Source organism: Sinocyclocheilus grahami, unplaced genomic scaffold (genome assembly GCF_001515645.1).
Source record: "Sinocyclocheilus grahami isolate Dianchi unplaced genomic scaffold, SAMN03320097.WGS_v1.1 scaffold1060.1, whole genome shotgun sequence".
Classification (NCBI taxonomy): Eukaryota; Metazoa; Chordata; class Actinopteri; order Cypriniformes; family Cyprinidae; genus Sinocyclocheilus; species Sinocyclocheilus grahami.
The window spans coordinates 331,219-351,477 of NW_015506239.1; the positions used below are offsets into that span (position 1 = coordinate 331,219).

Here is a 20,259-nt window from a genome sequence, read left to right on the forward strand (position 1 = left end):
ACACTATTTTCATGAGAATTTGGCACATTATTTCTTCTAACCGTCATAATGCAAAAAAAAAAAAAAGATAAAATTCGGTTCTGTGATTAGTAGTAAATCTCCATCACCTGCTTTCAAATGGAGCAGCATTTACTACACAGAGCCGTAGTTCACTGACAAGAACTGTGGCTCTGTGTAGTAAATGCTGCTCCATTTGAAAGCAGGTGATGGAGATTTACTACTAATCACAGAACCGGCTTTACTGATGAGATGTGCATGATAATCGAATTTGATTATTTGCACAGCCCTACTCCTATGTGTAGGTTCAGTAATTTCACTTTAATGGCAATGAATAGGTTCTTTACATTGCCATTAAAGTGAGATAACTAAACACAAACATAGGAGCCTGAGAAAAATGCTTATTTTCAATTGTAAAGCATTCACGTATCAAAAAGTAAAAAAAAAAGAAAAAGAAATTAAAAACTATTGTACTGCATACTGTATCACAGTAGTGGTTTATAAAATGAGAATTCAAATAATAAAAACATTTAAAAACATAAAATAAAATACCCCAAACCATTATGGTAATCAGATTTGGGATGGAAAATGTGTGAATATCATAAAAATAATGTCAAAATATTAAAAATGGTGAAATATACCCAGATATGTTCTTGTGATATTCACGCTATCACTGATATGATACTAAGGAAAGAACTATAAGTTTAAGCACGGATATTATCATTTTGAGCTATTAATATTACGCTACCACAACTAGTAAAAAATTCAAACACTTAAAACAAAAAAAAGAAGATTCTACTGATTCTATCATCTAACCACTTTTAACCATATAATTCACACATCACAGGCAAAATAGAGCAGAGTCACGAAACAAAAGCATTAAAAGCATTCATAATAAAAGCAAGACAGAAGACACAATTAGCTTTCAGAAGCACATTTGACTCAATCAACACAGCTGATTGAGTGAGGTGTGCGCTGTTTTAGAGTCAGTGTAAAAGCGAGAGAGAAAAAGAAAGTCCAGGAGGCCCAAAGAAGGCCAGATGACAGCAAATCGCTTGCAAAGATGGTGAAACGGCCCAGAATCTGGCTTAATCCACAGAGCAAAAGGCCCAAAACCAGCATCACTGTTCATGTATTCCACAAAGAACGACGCTATGTGCCTCCAAACTGGCTAACTGAGTATTCTGTCCATATAAAGTCCGTTTATAGTGTCCAATGAGGGTTGATCTCTCCCTCTCAGTGCAAACTGAATTTATTTTATGTTAGTCCACATACGATGGTCTTTTCGTCTTTCAGACTGCTTTGGGCAGAAGGGACGGTCGAAGGTGGCGGTCGGAGGTGGCTGCTCCCCGACCCCAACGCCGCTCTTCAAGCGAGTTAATTTCCCTCTCTCTCTCTCCCTGTCTCTCTCTCTCATCTGTCCTTTTCTAGGGGAGGAGGTGGTGCCCGGCTCTCACAACCTGTTCAATGCAAAGATAGAAAGAGTCAGGGCAACACACCTCACACCACAGCCGAGGCCAAACGGCAGCAAACCCGAACTAGCTGTAAAACATTGCATATCTCCTAAAAGCATTTGAAGTACTTGTAACCTGACAAGCCATTTTCCAATTACCCAAAAACAGCTTTTTGTCAGATCGTCATGTGACGGAAGTGGTGACTGTTTGGCACTTCTATTATGTCAGTGTCAATTAACTATTATGTCAGTGTCAATTAAAAGTCATGCTCGCGTATATTTTAGCCAAAAACATAATGAGGTTACGGCATTGAAAAGCATGACGAGGAGGTGTTAAAGGAAGGAAAAAGACAGGATAATTGATCTGGATCTGACGCTTATGTTAAAATAATCCTGTTTGAAGGAACCAATACCTCATACCTGAGGCCAAATGGTGACAGTAAATCAGACAGCTCATTACTGCCAAACCAAGTGAGCAAATACATGTGGCAGCCAAATAGAGAAGGCCCTGTGGAGCCAGCGCTGCCTCCCACTCTCACACATGCATGGCAGAGTCCTTATAACGAAGCCTGAACTTTAATCACCAGGCGAATATAACCCCTGCCAGATCAAACACGCTCTCGCACGCGCAGATGCTTCAGAGACGCACGTCGCACAGGCTTTACCCACCTCACTAGGTTTTCATTGTCGCCGGGGCCCTTGCAGGTGGTGCACTCGGTCCGCGTGTCATCGGCTTTGGGCTTTTTCTGCAGAGTCGACTGCCTCTGTCTGCGCTCCCGCGGCAAAGGTTCCTATGGAAACGCAAGCTATTAGAGGCGACCGTCGTGTGTGTTTGAATTAAGCTGGTGAGAGGAGAGGGCTGAGATTGCTGTGTAAACATACACAAGCTGTCTTCCTTCATCACGCTCTCTAAATATTAGAGGTAGATGAGGGAGATAGACAGTCTTAAAGGAGTGCGGGGTGAGGAAGAGAAAGCTCACCTCGATATTCTCCTCCTCGCAGATGGATGTTCTCTGCCTCTTCTGGCCTCTGGTTCTCTGGTCAAAGGGAAAATTAGATTTGGTCATAATATAGAACGCCAAACATTTCAAAAGAACAATGCAAGATTACTGTATTTAAGATTATTAAAATGAACATGGGAATTAAATTATTAACATTGACGTTAAGAATTCTTGTTGAATGGGGTATTTAAAATACTTATTACAAATGGATTCTCACTTAAAATCCCACTGAGAAAAAATCCACAAAAAAGGAGAGCTAATGAAAAATGACGCAAGTCCTGAAATGCAAAAGGTGAAGAAAAAAAACATACCAAGTCACTTGCTATTTTACTTGTTACTGTAACATCACCCCAGAATGTTCATGTTCAGAATGGATCGATTGGCTTTAATGGAGGCCTATTATGCCCCTTTTTACAATATGTAACATAGGTCTCAGGTAAGGGCGAAATGGTTCTCGGTAAAAAATCGAACCGTCCGGTTCTCCACACACGGTTCGGCACGCAACTTAAATCTGACAACGCATCTGTAATATGGTTTGTTATAAAATAACAACACGTAAAACAAACAGGGTTCGGCTAATGTATGTTTCTGTTGATGTATGCACATTCTGGCTTCCCAGTACAGCGATGAAGGGAGAAAAAAATTAAAATAAAAACGTGGACAACCCATTCACTCTTGATCAATGCGAATGCCGTATGCTGGAATATGAGCAGTCATTTATTCATTTAAGCACGTGTGCAGAGGCGAACCAAGATGAAGTGGGGGCCCCAGGCAAAATTAATAGATGAGGACCTTCTAAAAGATTATTTTGTTAATATATCTTTGTTGCCTAGATATATATTTATACAACATACAAAAAGTAGTTAAAACACATATAATAGATCATAAATTGTTTATTTTTTAAAACAAAGTGCTTATTCTTTAACAAAATATCAATCTTCATCTTTATGGCAGAAAAAACAATACTGTACAATACAATCTTGAAGATACAGTACAATCTTTATATTTACAGTAACAGATTTTCGCCTTAAAAATGGTGCTTACGAGCCTTAGCTGCAGCAAATGCTGTTACTATGTCCTTCATATCCAAAGACCTTCGCATGTTCCGTTCAATTGAAATTAGTGCCATTGCTGACAGCCTCTCTTGTTTCATTGTTGACCTGAGGTATGTTTTTATCAGCTTTACTAATTTTATAAGTTGACAACTAATTATGTTAACTCAACTAATTTAATGTAGAAGAGCTAAATAAATAATGTCAACTAAGTAAATGTAATGATATTTATTTATATTGATTCGTAGGCTCCACACTGGCAACAGGGATGCAAACTAATCATGGGTGACAAAGATGAGAAGCTGTAGAAGCTGCTAAAGGTTAGGGTTAGGGTTGTTGACTTGTTGTTGACATTTCTTGTTGCTGTAGTTTTGTTACTCTGAATTTACTCTGCATCCCTTAAAGCACAGCTGTTTTGACATCGGCTTGTCAGATAGTTCGTTCCGTCATTGCTACACGTATCATGATCAATCGCGGATCAATTTGGTGGATTTACTCGCGTAATTTTTTTACACTCGCGTTTGTCATTCCTGAAACAGTATATGTGACGTTTGGTTCTCTTAAACTTTTCTTCAAACTGTGAATGTATGTAAAAGACACCGAGCAAAGGGCGCTTCCTCCCTTATAGCGCAACTGTCTGAGCTTACTCACGCGAAAACTCCTCACATAATCAATAACTAACTACACAATGAATATCTTATTTACATCGTGTATGCTTTCTTTTTGTCTTGTTGTAAATAGGAAGATCTGTGAGCGTGTAGAACTACGTAAACTTGCAGAAACAAAAATTATATCAGAGCGGATTCTGACTAACCTACAGTAAACACCTCTGATTGGCCACTGCTTTCAACAGAGATGCCTGTTATTGGCTACAATACTCAATGCTGCAAAACACATTGTAAATAGAAACTTTTGGTTTTGTAATTCGAAACCAGAGCGTAAACACAAAAACATACAGTATCGCATGAAAGTGGGTGACTTTGAGCCGGTACAGAATTAGTTGGTACAATTTTAAAACAATTTTAAAACAATTTTAAAAACTCAGCGGATCTACACGAATCACACAAATTACCCCATTTTGAATTCAAAACGGCGAATTTCACCAAAAGGTGACAAGTTCGCATCCCTGGTACCGAAACTTGCCAAGCGGTGACACTGGCCAAATACACACAAGTTTATGTTAAAAAAAACACACAAGTTACAAAAACAGTTGGTTATGTCTGTGAAAAACAGCTGGGAAAGAAATCATGTTTATATTAGATCTGTGTGGCAGCAGCATAATATGCATTAAATAAATCAATAAATGCACTGCTCTCTTGTCTCCTCTGAGGCTGGGATTCTAAATAGTGTTCTGTGCTCGTCAGTGCTGCCAAAGACAGAACAGTTAGCATGCTTTGCTCGAAGTTTCGCCATGGTGTTACAACTGGTACACCGTTGTTGCTTGCGAAAACACAATGGCAGCGGCGTGGGTGGAAACTTCAAAAATAGAAAAAAAAAATTGTTGAAAGTGCGATGCGGCACACTTACAGCATTTACATTTTTATAATTATGGGAACCATTTAATTGTATTGTGTTGCCATATTCCAATAGACGAATTTCAGTGCAAACAGTGATGACGTTTTTTTGTGGGCGGAGCCTATCTGGTGGCAGAAAATGACAGTTTTAACGTAGCAGTCTATTCAAGCCATGGAATAAAATAATAAAAATATAATTGTAATGTAATGTAATACGGCATTACATTTTTTTTTTACTTTTTTCTTGCAATTCCGAGATTATCTCACAATTCTGGTAAGAAAAATCAACTCGTCATTCTTTCTTTTTAGTTTATAATCCCAGACTTCTGGCTTTTTTTCCTCAGAATTGACAAACTCACAATTGTTGACTTGAATAAAGTTATAAAGTCCGAACTAGGAGATATAAACTTGCATTAGCAAGAAAAAAAGTCAGAATTGTGAGATAAAAGAGGTTCATGTTATGTAAAATGTTATAGGATTAAATAGTATTTCCTGCATGTATTTCAACTGTAGGGCTAATACAATATGTCCTCTATATGAATATTATATAGACCTATTGTTTAAATCAAATGTATGCTTTAAAAGTAGGGTTCATAGCAGGTTTCATCCACAGTCTGTCCGTTTAAACGTCTGTGTTTAGCTTCAAATGGCGTCTTTGACGACAGTGTTATATAAAAATTATTTGCATTCCGATTCTGACATCCAAAGGCACAACAATAAATTTTTTTCTCTTATTCCATGGATTTTACCCGTTTCCCTCCAATTGTTCCCAGTGTTTTTCTGCCACCACTATGCGCGTGTAGCTGCAAGTGATGTAACGGTGACGTCTACTCCAAATTGGAATTCGGACATACTACTCATTTCACATATATTCTGCCAACGATATACTAGTGAAATAGGCATATTCAGAAGTAGGTAATGAAGCTGAAATAATAACATAAGCTGAAATAAGTTATAAATGTTTCCATAAGTCCTTAACTTGGTGCTTCAGGGCTTAATTGCAAATATATATATATATATATATATAGTAAAATGAGATTCGAAAAGCTGCTCAGTTAGAGTATAATGTGATGTTGTTCAAGCCATGTGGCAGTAAGCTGAACAGAACATAGTTTAACGCTCTCCACGAGTAAACAGCTCACGCAGAGCAGCTGGTGACTTGCGGCTCACTGTAGCTGCTACAGATGTCAAACAGTGGTGCTCCTCTCTAATCCAAATCTCTCATTCAGTCCGGCTCCCCCTTGTGTGCCATAGAGGGATTCAATCCCTTTGTTTAGAGCCCAGACCACAGCCTCAATCGATGCCCCTCTCTATCCAGATATAAGGCCATTCCGCAATTGGGTCGACCCTGGCTGTTAAAATTGGATTTTTGTGTGTGTCATGAACCAAGATTGAGTATCCAAACATGTTCTCCACAGAGCACTCTCCTGTTCGCTTAGAGACACTTTTTGCATTGTTTTTCTTGTCTACCATCGGCGGATCAACACTTCATCTCCATCAGTGGCTGATAAACACAAGAAAAACAACAGCAGCTTTGCACGAGTCAAATCAAACGTCTCCACCTTAATGCGAACAGGCGCATGAGTGTGCCAAGTTGGGGCTTTTTAAAAAGGGAAGAAAAAACGACAACATATTTAAACAGACTGTGAAAACAATTCCATCTGTCGCCTTTGGCTTGCCACCACACAGCAGATGGAACACTTATCATTATAAATGCTAACTGCTTCCACACTGCCAATTGCCACTTAAATGCCTCTGCCACTTCTCCCTCAATGGTGGCACCAAACAAAGGTACTCATTTATTTTATTATTCCTTCATTATGGCAGACTCGATTAAGGTAATCTATTAAAGGCTAGATCAGTGGTCCTCTGTGCCGAGATCCTCTATGTAATGGTAAAGTACTGTAAACGTGGTGAAGGGCTGACGTAAACAACACTCTACACTTGGAGGAGGACAGTCAAGACGACTCTGCGAAAAAACTCTACTTTTTAATTAAAGGCCTTGCAATGCTGCATCTTTAAAAACACTGAATCAATTTCCACAAGATTGGAAAAGCTATTGGTGCATACAAAGGGACCGTAACAAAGAGTAGCCTACTGTGGTAATTCAAAGAAGACTAATGGCTTAAAATCCAGGACAAATATGTAAAATAATCAAACAGGTGTTCGATCAGAAAAATAGTTTGCTACTAAGTAAAAAGAAGAAGAAAAAAAAACAACTATAGGAGTATTTGGCCTAAAGGGCACAGAGGCAAAAGATGGGAAAAAAAATAAAATCAATAAATAAGTGAAAAAAAATAAATGAATAAATATTCAAAATTTTAGTATAAGATATTTTTCAAAAAAATATGCAATATTATTCATCATTTTATTTATTATTAAAAGGTGTTTTATCAGAAAAACTGTTTGCGGCAAAGTTTGCAAAACTATGGAATTGTTTGGGGTAAAGGCAAGAGTGAAAAAATAACAAATATTTAACAAAATAAATAACTAAAATAAATGATTAAAGTATATATATATATAAAAAAAACTAAACTAAAGGGCATAGATAAACAAATAAATAAATACACAAATTGTTACATTTAAATTAAAAAAAAATTAATGGATAGATTTTTTTAGTGCATTGCAGTAGATTTTGCAGTTGTGCCGGTCCCATTAAACAAAATGCTTCTTCTTGCGGGTGGTTGTCAGGGTATTGCTTTGAGGTTGCTAGGGTGTTCTGGATAGTTGCTAGGTGGTTACTTAATGGGCCAAATATGAAGAACCCAACTCGAAGCGTCTATGATAAAAAAAATCACTTAGACAAGTAGATAGCACACTTCTCCTCTACAAGTCTCTATCATTTATGTTTGTATTGCCAGTTTTATACTTGAAAAACCAAAGTATGACCAAAATGACCCTTACTTTTGCAAACTCCACTAATTATAGCAAGATTTCCAATGCCTTTATTCGCGCAAATGATGCATAAAGTCCACTAGAGTCCGGACAAAATCTCAGTGTGTGCTAGTCATGAGAGCCATTTCAGGTGTGCAGGAGAGCCGGTATTCAGTGGCCGCGGAACAGTGCGGCACATTAGTGAAGCCGAACACCACTGACTCCTGAATGGAGGGATGGCGGAGGGTCGATTAGCGGACCGTGATAAATCAGAGCACAGCTTTACAAGGGCTTGCCACTGCCACACCGGCTGGTTAAGGGCATTAAAAAATGCAAAGCAGGGCTCCTTCAGCTGCTGCCACACTCTGGAATGCAAGTGAAGATAAATTCTGCAATGAAGCATCTTTCTCTGGTGGAGTTTAGCCGGAGCTACAGAAGAGGGAGAAAAATAAATGCCTTTTAATCCAGCTGCTCTCCACCGAAGCCTTCGCCTCACTTCTGGGCACGCGTCTCCGAGACTAAAGGGAAAACACATTAACCCTGCCTGGCATACGCAAGCCCACACTTACGCGTAAATACAGCAAACAAAAAATACCGTCCAGAAGTCATTCTTTTTACCTGCGTGTGAGCCATTTTGACAGCCGTCAGCCAAGGCGAGTGGCTGCAGTGCTGCAGGAGCCATCTAAAATTGCGCTTTACTTTCTAATTCAATTTAAAAAACTGGCAGGGAAAGGTTTATTGGCTAAGCTTTAAAACAAAAGGTTGAAAAAGACAAAATGAAGGAGGGCTGGAGAGCATGTCGTTTCTCCGATGGATATCTTTTATCTTCCTTAAGGGAGTCGGGCTGCCGGAGCGCTATCGCAGGATCAGAGAATGCTGGACAGTGATAAGTGGAAGCCATGGAGAGCCTGAAAGACAAGCCCTATCTCAAGTCTGAAAACACACACACACACACACACACACACACACACCTTCCCCCTCACACTTCAATGTGGCACGCTGCCTCTACAGCTAGAGGTATTGGTGCACACGTCTGATCATTCAACAGACAATATTCACTCTGTTACAGAAAGCTGCCTATAAACACAGCATTTTAAGGCATCAAGTAAACACACACTTGGCAAAAAAGTCTATTGTCTATTATCGTGTAGTGTGGTGTGAAGCACAGCTCAAACAGCAGTTTTCTGTTGGTCAATGCTATGAATATGTGAGACCAACTTGAACCTGTTTTGCGAAATCTGGGTGGGGAAATCTTTTTCCATCATGCAGAATTCCTGGATACATGGATTCCTATCAAAATGACTGGATTTGCCTGAGAACATTTGCCAAACAATAGTAAATGTAACCATATCTTAAAGTTCGCATGAAATCAAAATTTACAATATTTATTTTGTTAGTGCACATTGTTAGTCTAAAGGTGAACAATTAATCCATGCAAGTTAATCCTCTGAAAAAAATTGTTTGTCTTGTTTTAATCATAATCTGATCATTTGCTTCCTCTCTGGAATGGCAGTTTGACGGCTTGGGCAGAACAAACGCCCCTCCAACCGTTAGTTTGCTGCGAGTGAAAGATGAGAGGAGCGCAAAAATAAAACCCCTCCCTCTACTCAATATTCCGTTTCAGTTGGAAATACGTCACCATACTGAAATAAAGTCGGCAGCATCTTCTGGTTCACACGGACTTTAAGGCTGTTCAAAACTTAATTGTCTTAACTCAGTGACACTATGAAGTGTTCCTAAATATTACAAATTTCATTTAATAATGAAAAGTATAAAAAAAAAAAACGCCAGCTGCAAATAGAAAATGGATTTTGTCCAATATTTGTGTTTTCTGTGTTATTTATGCTTACTAGGGTAATGCAAGGCATGCAAGACCAACTTCTATCTAAAATGAATGGAGAAATACTGAAATCTCAAACACTGCTTGCCAAACTTACATTTTTTGTAAATCAGCAACAAAATCTGACAAACTGTCCCCTAAATGTTGTTTTTTCTATCCTCAAATATAATTTGAAAAGTGTATATTTCACGTTGGTACAGCCAAAGCACATGTACAGCCCAGAGTGCATATAGAATATTTCTATGGAAAGCAGGAACTTCCAATAGCAGCTGCAATGATTTTACCGATGGACCCTTTTCACAAGATTGTGATGACGCTTTTCAAATACTCAGCATCTTAAATCCTCTTTTATTTATATTTAGATTTTTTTTTTTAAATATATACATTTATAAAACTATACTTTGTATTATATCACCTTTTCATCAAGTTACCAAAAAAAACTGGTTAACGCTATTGTGAGGGTGTTTCTAATGCAGTGTCTATGGGAGGGACGGTAAATTTGACATTGTTCTCTCTTCTGACTGCCGATATCGGTCTCTTTCGATTAGTTGCTTTGATTGAAAGTCGTGAAAACACTATCATGTAGTTTTTCCTTTGCTATTTGAGTAATTGGGATTGCAAAAAATATATGTGTGGTACTCTCCCATTCACTGCTCTCGAATTATGAACTATAACGACTTCTGCTGCTGAAAACCCGGAAATGTGAAAAAGGTCTATTGGCAGCTGGCTCTTTTCTTTATGGAGGGACTTATTCTGTCAAAGTGTGTATTACGCTTTCTCCCACTGAGTGAACCTTATATGGTACTTATAAACAGTCTTTGATATTGTGCTGTTAGTTTAGCAACATGCTAATGTCAAATGTATTTGAATCGATTTTAAGGCAAGCAAGATGTAACACTCTTTGTGTCATAGAGCGTTCCAAATCAGTTACTTGTGAGGTTGAGCTATCTTCTCTAGCAGCTGCTTTTGTACGGAGTAGGCAGCAAGGCAGCTCGTTAAGTTTCGGAAACAATTCTAAATGCTAATGTTCTAATAAAACTGAAATGCTCGGGAGCAGCTCCAGTGGGGTTTTTACTGATGGCTTAATTATGGCCGTATCAGTTTCAAGGTGGTTTTATAAAACAATTAAAGATGATAGAGTGTTTAGGTTGTCCATTTCAAAGTAATCAACAAGGCTAGCTGTTGTGATCTTCACCGATAACCTCTGCGAAAGCTCAAGAGACTAAAGAACAGGTCAATTATCTATTTTACGTGAGAAGCAAAGAATCAATTTCGAGTCAGCGAATGAATGTTTGACCTAAGACAACAGCTAGAGTTAAAGCACCAATCAGAGAGAGCTAGACGAAGCTTAAAACGGACTAGTGGACAAAGTAATTCCCATTTCTCAAGAGATTTGTGGGTCTCTCTCAGCCATGTTTTCATTAACTTGAGAAGACATAACTGATGATGTCATGCATCCAGGGCTAAAAATCCACCTTTATCTTTAGAGGAAATCTGTGAAACGCAGCTGGTGGGTATTAGAAGCCCAATTTCAAGTTTTGGCTTTTTAACACACGTTCGTCATCAGTGAGCTCATGATATGCTCATACTCACAGTCCCTCTCACTTGAAGCTTCTTGGGCTCTGGGCTCATTTCTTGAGGGATGAATTTGATTGGTCCCTTGATCTGCCTCCTGGACCTTTTGGTTCCATCCGGTAGCGTCTCCATGGCGATGTCAGCCTCATCACTGCTGGCCTGGTCGCACTCAGAGCACTGCCTGGAAAAGGATGAGCGACAGAGAGAAAGAGAGTGAGAAAGACAAAGGAGTCAGGTATTATTTTGCTTTCATTTGACCTTATTGATTCCTCAATATGGAGAACTCTTTGAGATGAGGGAGTGGCTTTCAAGGTCCATGTCAATGTTTTTCCATCAGAAGCAGATGTGTCATATTCATTCCAACAAAAGGGTTGTTAAAATATCCCGCACAAACAATATATGAAATTGAAGGAATAGCCGAATTCTTAATCAGTGCGAGCAAAAGCTTTTTGATTATAAAATATTACTGTCTCAGGGGCAGCCAGTTGCCAGTAATTAGGTACGACTTGCCCCCCCCACACAATTTTATCTTTCAAATGCTTTCTAATTTCCAACCAGCAGTGCGGAACAACATCACGCTTTCTTATTCATGGATTAAATGAATTACTCGAACCAGCAGTGAAAGCATTGGGCTCAGCTTGACAAATAAACAAAACACAGAAACTGTGGAGCTCCACATAATTTTTCAAAGTGACAGTTAGTATAACCTTATGAAAGTAAACATGGAGGGACTTTATGACGCACTGCAAGTGGACTGCTGCACTTAGAATTTGAAATAGCACCTTTATTTTGTGATAGACATTTGAAAAAATAGAGCTGTTAATCTGCAATTAATCATGCCCCCTGACCCATATATAAAGTTGATTTATTTATTAGCATTTCATGTAATATGAATAAAATATGATTACAATTTTTGTTAAATTGACAGCTTTTTGTTACATTGACAAAAAAAGGGAATTGTTTATAAAACGTTTATTTGTTTCCTCTAGAGCAGGGATTCACAAAATTTTGGATTTCAATAATTGATTTTTAAATCATTTGATTTCTGATGTTGTGTTCACATAACATGCAAGTAAATAATTAAATATTTTCTAAATATCTTTTTTTAGTGAGTATTTAATTACGAGTGTTTGTATTTACTTATTTTAAACGTTACAGCTTAAAATCACTAGCCAGTATTGATAATCAGAAACCCTGCTCCAGAGATGTCAGCACTTCTGAAAGTTACTTTTATTCCATTTTAATTCCATCTCCCACTCCTGTTCTCACCAGTAGCTGTTTTTGGTCTTCTTCGGCATGCGTGTGAGAGGCGGGTCCAGGCAGCCCAGGTGGTAATGCAGCTTACAGGTGTCACATAGCAGTAAAAGATGCTGGTCTTGGTTTTTCTTACAGATCCCACAGCTGCACAGAACATGAAACTGTTTTTTATTTACAGCACATAACCGTATTAAAACATTGCCTCTTAAGGCATCTTTTCACACATTTTTCTCTCTTTTAGCACATAATAATTTATGAATTCTAAGTCAATGTTTAAAAAATATATTACAATAACCGTGGCCAGGTGTCGTGACTGATGCCGGGCACATGCAGGCGCCCTGTATCGGCTGCAAGCTAACCTGTAGAGCATAGCTGGGAGGCTCGACGACTTCCCTGGTGATCCTCCCTCCTTCTTGCTTGGCTTTCTCTCTTTGGGAGCTTTCAGAACTGCAGGAGAGTTCAATTTCTGCAAATAAAGCAGAGCACTGAAATGTAGATACATTTGTAAGACACATAAACAGCATAATATTAAACCACACCTTCATAACTAAAGAAAGACACTTTAAAGGTCATATTCTAAAGAAAACATTGCGTGTTTGCCAGGGCAGTGCTGTGCAGATGATAAGGTGATCTGAGTGAAGCACCTCCAGTATGATATTCGGGTAACTAGATGCATCTCTATTCAATGCATCTCTATTGGACATTTCATCCTGTTTTATTGTCTGCCAGGCAAAAACTGTAAGTCAACCACTTTAGAAAAGTATCTATAACTGCACAACTTGAGGTATTCATGTCCTTATCAAGCACTATTTGGTGAAATGCAATTAAACATTTTAGAGTATAACATTCATTTTTCACAAATCTGTTTTTGATGATTGTTTGACAGATAGATGGACGAATGGATAGATAGATCAACAGATGATATACGTGACACATACGTAGGCTCAAATAAATAAAAGGGAATGCAAACAGTGATACTCCTTTAAATAGTAAATTTTTTTATTTTCTCAAATTTAAGTAAATTTATTGAGGAAAATAGTGCTTAAAGCAAGAATAAAATGCTTTCAATTTACATTTATCATCAGTGTTCAATCGAGAATGTTTTGTCCCTGAGCACTTTGGCATTTGTGCTTGTTTATTAATATTCTCAGAAATTTCTTCTTTCAATATAGTGTGCAGGATTTGCTTTGTCTTCCCCACGTTTTATGTCTTTCTTCAATGTTAAAATACTTTTATCTGATCCTTAGGTAAAGAGAGACAACAATAAGCACAAACACTGTGGCTCTATGGAGCTTTCAATATGTTTGTTTGAGCGGCCTGACATAAAAACACTGCCTTAACAAATAAATGGGTTTGTGACAATGGAAGCTGGCCGGAGCATTTGGGAAAGTTGTTTGAATTAATGCTTTTCAGTTTGATGCTGCACTTGGCACAGAAATCTGTTTTTCTCTGGTTTCCTCTACATGTAACTTTCCTAATAGCTTTCATCATGGTTATGATGCATCACACAAAGCACTTGACCCCCCTTACAGTGCAAATACAAGAAAACATATTATTTTAAAGATCTTTTGACAAAACAAGGTCACTTGACATTGACAATCACTTTGTATTTACTGTATATTCAAAGGGAAATGAAAGAAAGGGTGAGCTAGATCTTACAGACACCTAGAGGAGGCAACTATGTGACTTTCATTCTGGAATGGCAAATAAGCAACATTAGACATTTTACATATAGGTACAACTATTGCTATAATATAATGTAAATAAGTTGAATTAAGTTTTTCTAAGAAAGTTATTTCTAGAGATGCTTGGATGGGTTTGGAGAGAGGATAGTGGCCAGGAAAAAAAAAGTTTTCTATTTTCCATCTATACATCTGTGCTGCATCTTTTCTGTCTGGGTTAATTAGAAAAATTATCTAGTAGGAACCTGTCGCGCAGCAACACAGAGTGGCTTCTCTCTAGAGGCTTTCTAATCTGAACGTGCTCCGTTCAGTGTGCCCATGGTGACAGTCCCTCTCCACCGCACCACAGGGATTAGAACAGGCCGGAGAGCCGAGTGAGGAGATGCTAGCTTTCACATCCTGCAAGCTCTGGGTTACTGTGGACAGTCCCTCCTATCCACACTATTTCAGGGGGAATATTATTTGGAGAAAGGTGTTTGCAGAAGAACAAAACAACAACAAAAAAAGCTTCACAAAACAGCCGAACAGGCGGTTGGCCATCTGCTGAGGGAGCCAGACAGACTTTGCTGTCTTGCAGAGATTGTGGAGAATCCCATTGGTACATGGAGAGGGGTCATATAACTCACAACATTTCCAAATGGGCTGGACTTGTACGGGGAGCCCACAATGACGTTGGTGTCCACATGAAACATTTCATTTAATATAACAAGATTTGAATTTAATAAAAAAAAAAAAGTACATTCACGAAAACATACAATTGCTAACATGACTAAAGGATCAACAGGAATTAAAGAAACAACATCTAATGTGGGGAAAGAACAAAATTATCCGTTTTAGTCCATAAATTGTCAGCAAATTCCACAGTCCACAGCTGAATTTTTTAAGTTCTCTAAAAAACTTTATTAAAAATAAATAAATATAATTATTAGACTAATGCTAATTATAAACTTTTCAATACAACATTTCAGAGTTTTTGTACTGTACATAAAGCTTTCTTGTTGTTGTTGTGATTGTTTTTGTGCCAATTTAGGACTAGGGTTGGGAATCGAAAATCAATTCCAATTCCAGAATCGGATACTTAAGGTCAGGAATCAGATACTGTACTTGCTGTAAAATGAAAATTTCAATTCCACCTATCAATTCTTTTTTTTTTTTAGGTGGTGAAAAGGGACTGTTAAAAACGTATTTGTCTTTGAATCATTCATTCAAGAGATTCATTCAAAAACACTGATTCATCCAGTAATGAAACAAGTAAATATTGAGTGAGTCATTGAATCATTCCATTCATATCAATTCTTTTTTTTTTTAGGTGGTGAAAAGGGACTGTTAAAAACTTATTTGTCTTTGAATCATTCATTCAAGAGATTCATTCAAAAACACTGATTCATCCAGTAATGAAACAAGTAAATATTGAGTGAGTCATTGAATCATTCCATTCATTTTGTTTAGTTGTGTAATATTTTTTCTTCAGAATTATGAGAACTACAACCTCCATAAGAAAATATATATATATATATATATACGGAATCGTGCAGCTCTATTTTGCACATGAACAGCTCTTAATCGAGTCCAGTTTTTATGTAGCCAGCTGATTTTTGTTCATGGTATTCAGCAGCAATTAAATGTTTTGCAAAAAGAGACACAGAATAAATATGTTTGATATCTAAATGTTTTTTAACCACATTGGAATCAAAATTGGGGATCAATAAGAATTGGAATCGTTAAGTAGAATCGTAATCGGAATTGAAACTGATAAAATTCAAACAATACCCAACCCTAAGTTTAATGGACATTAGGTGAGCACATATAGAAAATTAGAAAATAATCAAGCGTCAAGAACCAGATCAGTTTGATTCACCTATGAATCATTCAACTTCATATTTGAATTGGATTACTGGATTACCGATTATCAGTGTTGAATTGTGCATTAAGATGCAACTGAAGGAAACAACGTATATAATCTTTGCAAATAATTTTGTACATCAATGACCCTTTTCACATTTCCAAGGTTCTCTGATGTGTAAGTCGTAGTGGTGAACGGAAACTACAACAAATATTAAGGATGTACAATGCACCCCGGGACTGGAGAAATATGCAGCGTTTGTCAAAGCAATAATAAAAGGAGACTTTTTCATTTGTCTTAAATTTCATTTTGATCAAAAACTGTGAGAAAAATTGTAAATATTTTTTTTTTCAAATCTATAGCATAATTTGTCATTTTCTAAAAATGGTTCTGATGGTTCATAAAGCAGTAATTTTTTTTTTTATATGCTTTTTTAACTAATAACTTACTACTAAGTAAGTTTGAATGCGTTTAAATAAATAACTTTTTTTACCAATAACTTTAAACTCTAATATGAAAGTTTACTTGTTATTCTTTTAATAAGAACATCCAAAACTGTGGAATATTTGTTCACAAATAATAGCTTGTTCACATCATGTCAGGAACCAGATCAGTCCAATTTGTGAATCAGATCATTGTTCAATTTGATATCATTGTTGAAACATGAGTTAAAATGTAAGTGAAGGACACAAAGTATAAAATCTTTGGAAATATTTTGCACACCAATGGACTTTTTTCACATTTCCGGGGCTCTAGGAAGTGGAGGTCATAGTGGTGAACAGAAACTACAACAAATATAATTTTTGCATTATCATTTGCTCCAATAGTAAGAAAAGAGACAAGAGAAAAATGTCAAATTTGCATTAGAAACACTCTGTAATGTAACGCAACAAAAAGTACAGTGTTATTAAAATTTAGAAGATCATATTGACAACAAATGATATGCTGCATACAAGTTTGCAAGGGTCAAAAGATCCTTTTGCCCCTTTCAAAGCGCACCCAGGGTGGCACGAGAGACGAGACCCTCTGCCGAGATCAATCGAAAATCAATTCCAATTCCAGAATCGGATACTTAAGGTCAGGAATCAGATACTGTACTTGCTGTAAAATGAAAATTTCAATTCCACCTATCAATTCTTTTTTTTTTTAGGTGGTGAAAAGGGACTGTTAAAAACTTATTTGTCTTTGAATCATTCATTCAAGAGATTCATTCAAAAACACTGATTCATCCAGTAATGAAACAAGTAAATATTGAGTGAGTCATTGAATCATTCCATTCATTTTGTTTAGTTGTGTAATATTTTTTCTTCAGAATTATGAGAACACTACAACCTCCATTAAAAAAAAATTATCCAGAATCGTGGAGCTCTATTTTCGTGCAGCTCTATTTTGCACATGAACAGCTCTTAATCGAGTCCAGTTTTTATGTAGCCAGCTGATTTTTGTTCATGGTATTCAGCAGCAATTAAATGTTTTGCAAAAAGAGACACAGAATAAATATGTTTGATATCTAAATGTTTTTTAACCACATTGGAATCAAAATTGGGGATCAATAAGAATTGGAATCGTTAAGCAGAATCGTAATCGGAATTGAAACTGATCAAATTCAAACAATACCCAACCCTAAGTTTAATGGACATTAGGTGAGCACATATAGAAAATAATAGCTTGCTCAAGCGTCAAGAACCAGATCAGTTTGATTCACCTATGAATCATTCAACTTCATATTTGAATTGGATTACCGTTTGATTCATTATCAGTGTTGAAGTGTGCATTAAGATGCAACTGAAGGAAACAACGTATATAATCTTTGCAAATAATTTTGTACATCAATGACCCTTAGAATCGTAATCGGAATTGAAACTGATAAAATTCAAACAATACCCAACCCTAAGTTTAATGGACATTAGGTGAGCACATATAGAAAATAATAGCTTGCTCAAGCGTCAAGAACCAGATCAGTTTGATTCACCTATGAATCATTCAACTTCATATTTGAATTGGATTACCGTTTGATTCATTATCAGTGTTGAATTGTGCATTAAGATGCAACTGAAGGAAACAACGTATATAATCTTTGCAAATAATTTTGTACATCAATGACCCTTTTCACATTTCCAAGGTTCTCTGATGTGTAAGTCGTAGTGGTGAACGGAAACTACAACAAATATTAAGGATGTACAATGCACCCCGGGACTGGAGAAATATGCAGCGTTTGTCAAAGCAATAATAAAAGGAGACTTTTTCATTTGTCTTAAATTTCATTTTGATCAAAAACTGTGAGAAAAATTGTAAATATTTTTTTTTTCAAATCTATAGCATAATTTGTCATTTTCTAAAAATGACTGGACTGATGGTTCATAAAGCAGTAATTTTTTTTTTTATATGCTTTTTTAACTAATAACTTACTACTAAGTAAGTTTGAATGCGTTTAAATAAATAACTTTTTTTACCAATAACTTTAAACTCTAATATGAAAGTTTACTTGTTATTCTTTTAATAAGAACATCCAAAACTGTGGAATATTTGTTCACAAATAATAGCTTGTTCACATCATGTCAGGAACCAGATCAGTCCAATTTGTGAATCAGATCATTGTTCAATTTGATATCATTGTTGAAACATGAGTTAAAATGTAAGTGAAGGACACAAAGTATAAAATCTTTGGAAATATTTTGCACACCAATGGACTTTTTTCACATTTCCGGGGCTCTAGGAAGTGGAGGTCATAGTGGTGAACAGAAACTACAACAAATATAATTTTTGCATTATCATTTGCTCCAATAGTAAGAAAAGAGACAAGAGAAAAATGTCAAATTTGCATTAGAAACACTCTGTAATGTAACGCAGTAACGCAACCAGTGTTATTAAAATTTAGAAGATCATATTGACAACAAATGATATGCTGCATACAAGTTTGCAAGGGTCAAAGGGTCAAATTGCCCCTTTCAAAGCGCACCCAGGGTGGCACGAGAGACGAGACCCTCTGCCGAGATCATCAATAACTTGAGGGTTACATTCAGATGCCAATGACTGATAGGGAACGAAAATGTAGTAGATAGATGACACAAAGGAGCGGGGCGCCATGACTGATGTTGCTACTTAAGCACTGCGCGTTTTCTAATTATGTGATTTATGACCATCATTGCAGATTCACTGGCTCGCTCTTTTCAAGACCACTCGGCTCTCCTCCCCTCTTTCTACCTCCTCGCTCCATTATTGCAGCATTTATCTGCCGAGAGGACATTTTAAAAGATCCTTTTAATTAACCATCTTACACACTCTCTAAGCCGGGTAACTGGTTATTCAACGCAAATTAAGTTTTAAACAAGTGCGCATGGGTGCATACAAATGGGTGCCTTTTAAATGTTTTGTCACTGCATCAAAAGTGAGATAGCGACGCGAGCGGCAGTTCAGATTGTTGCTGTTTTTGGTTATCGCAAGGAAGTTTGGACTCTCATCTTCATTCCAGACAGGCATCTCATCAAATTCACTCTTCCCGTGTGTATCGTAGTGATTAAAAAGGTGACAAAACACAGAAGACTGGCGATACCTCCTCAGTGACAAGTTCTCACTCTGAAGCCATGCTGTAAGGCCTGGGCTTTTTACCACTACACTAACTCTCCACATATGCACGCATAATCTGCATGAAATTGAGCAATGTTTAGCTCCAACAAAGGGGATAAACTTTTTGACAAACTTTTGGAATATTTTAAAACCTTGAATCCTAACAATTTCTTTCACGGTTGCTGTTGCCAATGACATTTTTGTTTCGGGGCATATCCTGCTAAATGACATTCTAAGCATAGACTGTTATTTAGACAAAAAGAGAGATCTACAGAACATTTCAGACTTCCACACTTTCGCACTCATTAAGTGACCGTCACCCATGGCGACGCACCTTGGTGATGTGGTTGCCATAGTGAGCAGGGGAGAGGTTGGCGGCTTTTAGCTACAGAGTCAGGGCTGAGTGCATGGCCAATGACAGGTCAATCAGTTAGCGCAAATGAAAGAATTTCGCAAACAGGAGGCCCATTACAGAGAAGAGAATTACCTCAACGCTGTCTACCCTGTGGGGTGCTGCCTACAATCTAGATTTCTTTCAATCACAGCTCATTACCCAGGTGCGAAATATCCAGGGAGAAGACTTCGGCTCTCTTTACACTCTTTT

General features: G+C 37.2%; 1 protein-coding gene across 1 annotated transcript in view; it reads right to left on the reverse strand.

Moving 5' to 3' along the window:
- The window catches only part of LOC107566221 (PHD finger protein 14-like), a gene marked incomplete at its 5' end in the record, with an annotated part of 70,341 nt that overhangs the window by 38,492 nt on the left and 11,590 nt on the right, over nt 1–20,259 (reverse strand). Inside the window, 5 exons of the mRNA XM_016251598.1 lie at nt 2,120–2,241; nt 2,431–2,487; nt 11,325–11,487; nt 12,576–12,707; nt 12,923–13,029. Coding sequence (XP_016107084.1) covers nt 2,120–2,241; nt 2,431–2,487; nt 11,325–11,487; nt 12,576–12,707; nt 12,923–13,029 — 581 coding nt within the window. The remainder of the gene's footprint in view (nt 1–2,119; nt 2,242–2,430; nt 2,488–11,324; nt 11,488–12,575; nt 12,708–12,922; nt 13,030–20,259) is intronic.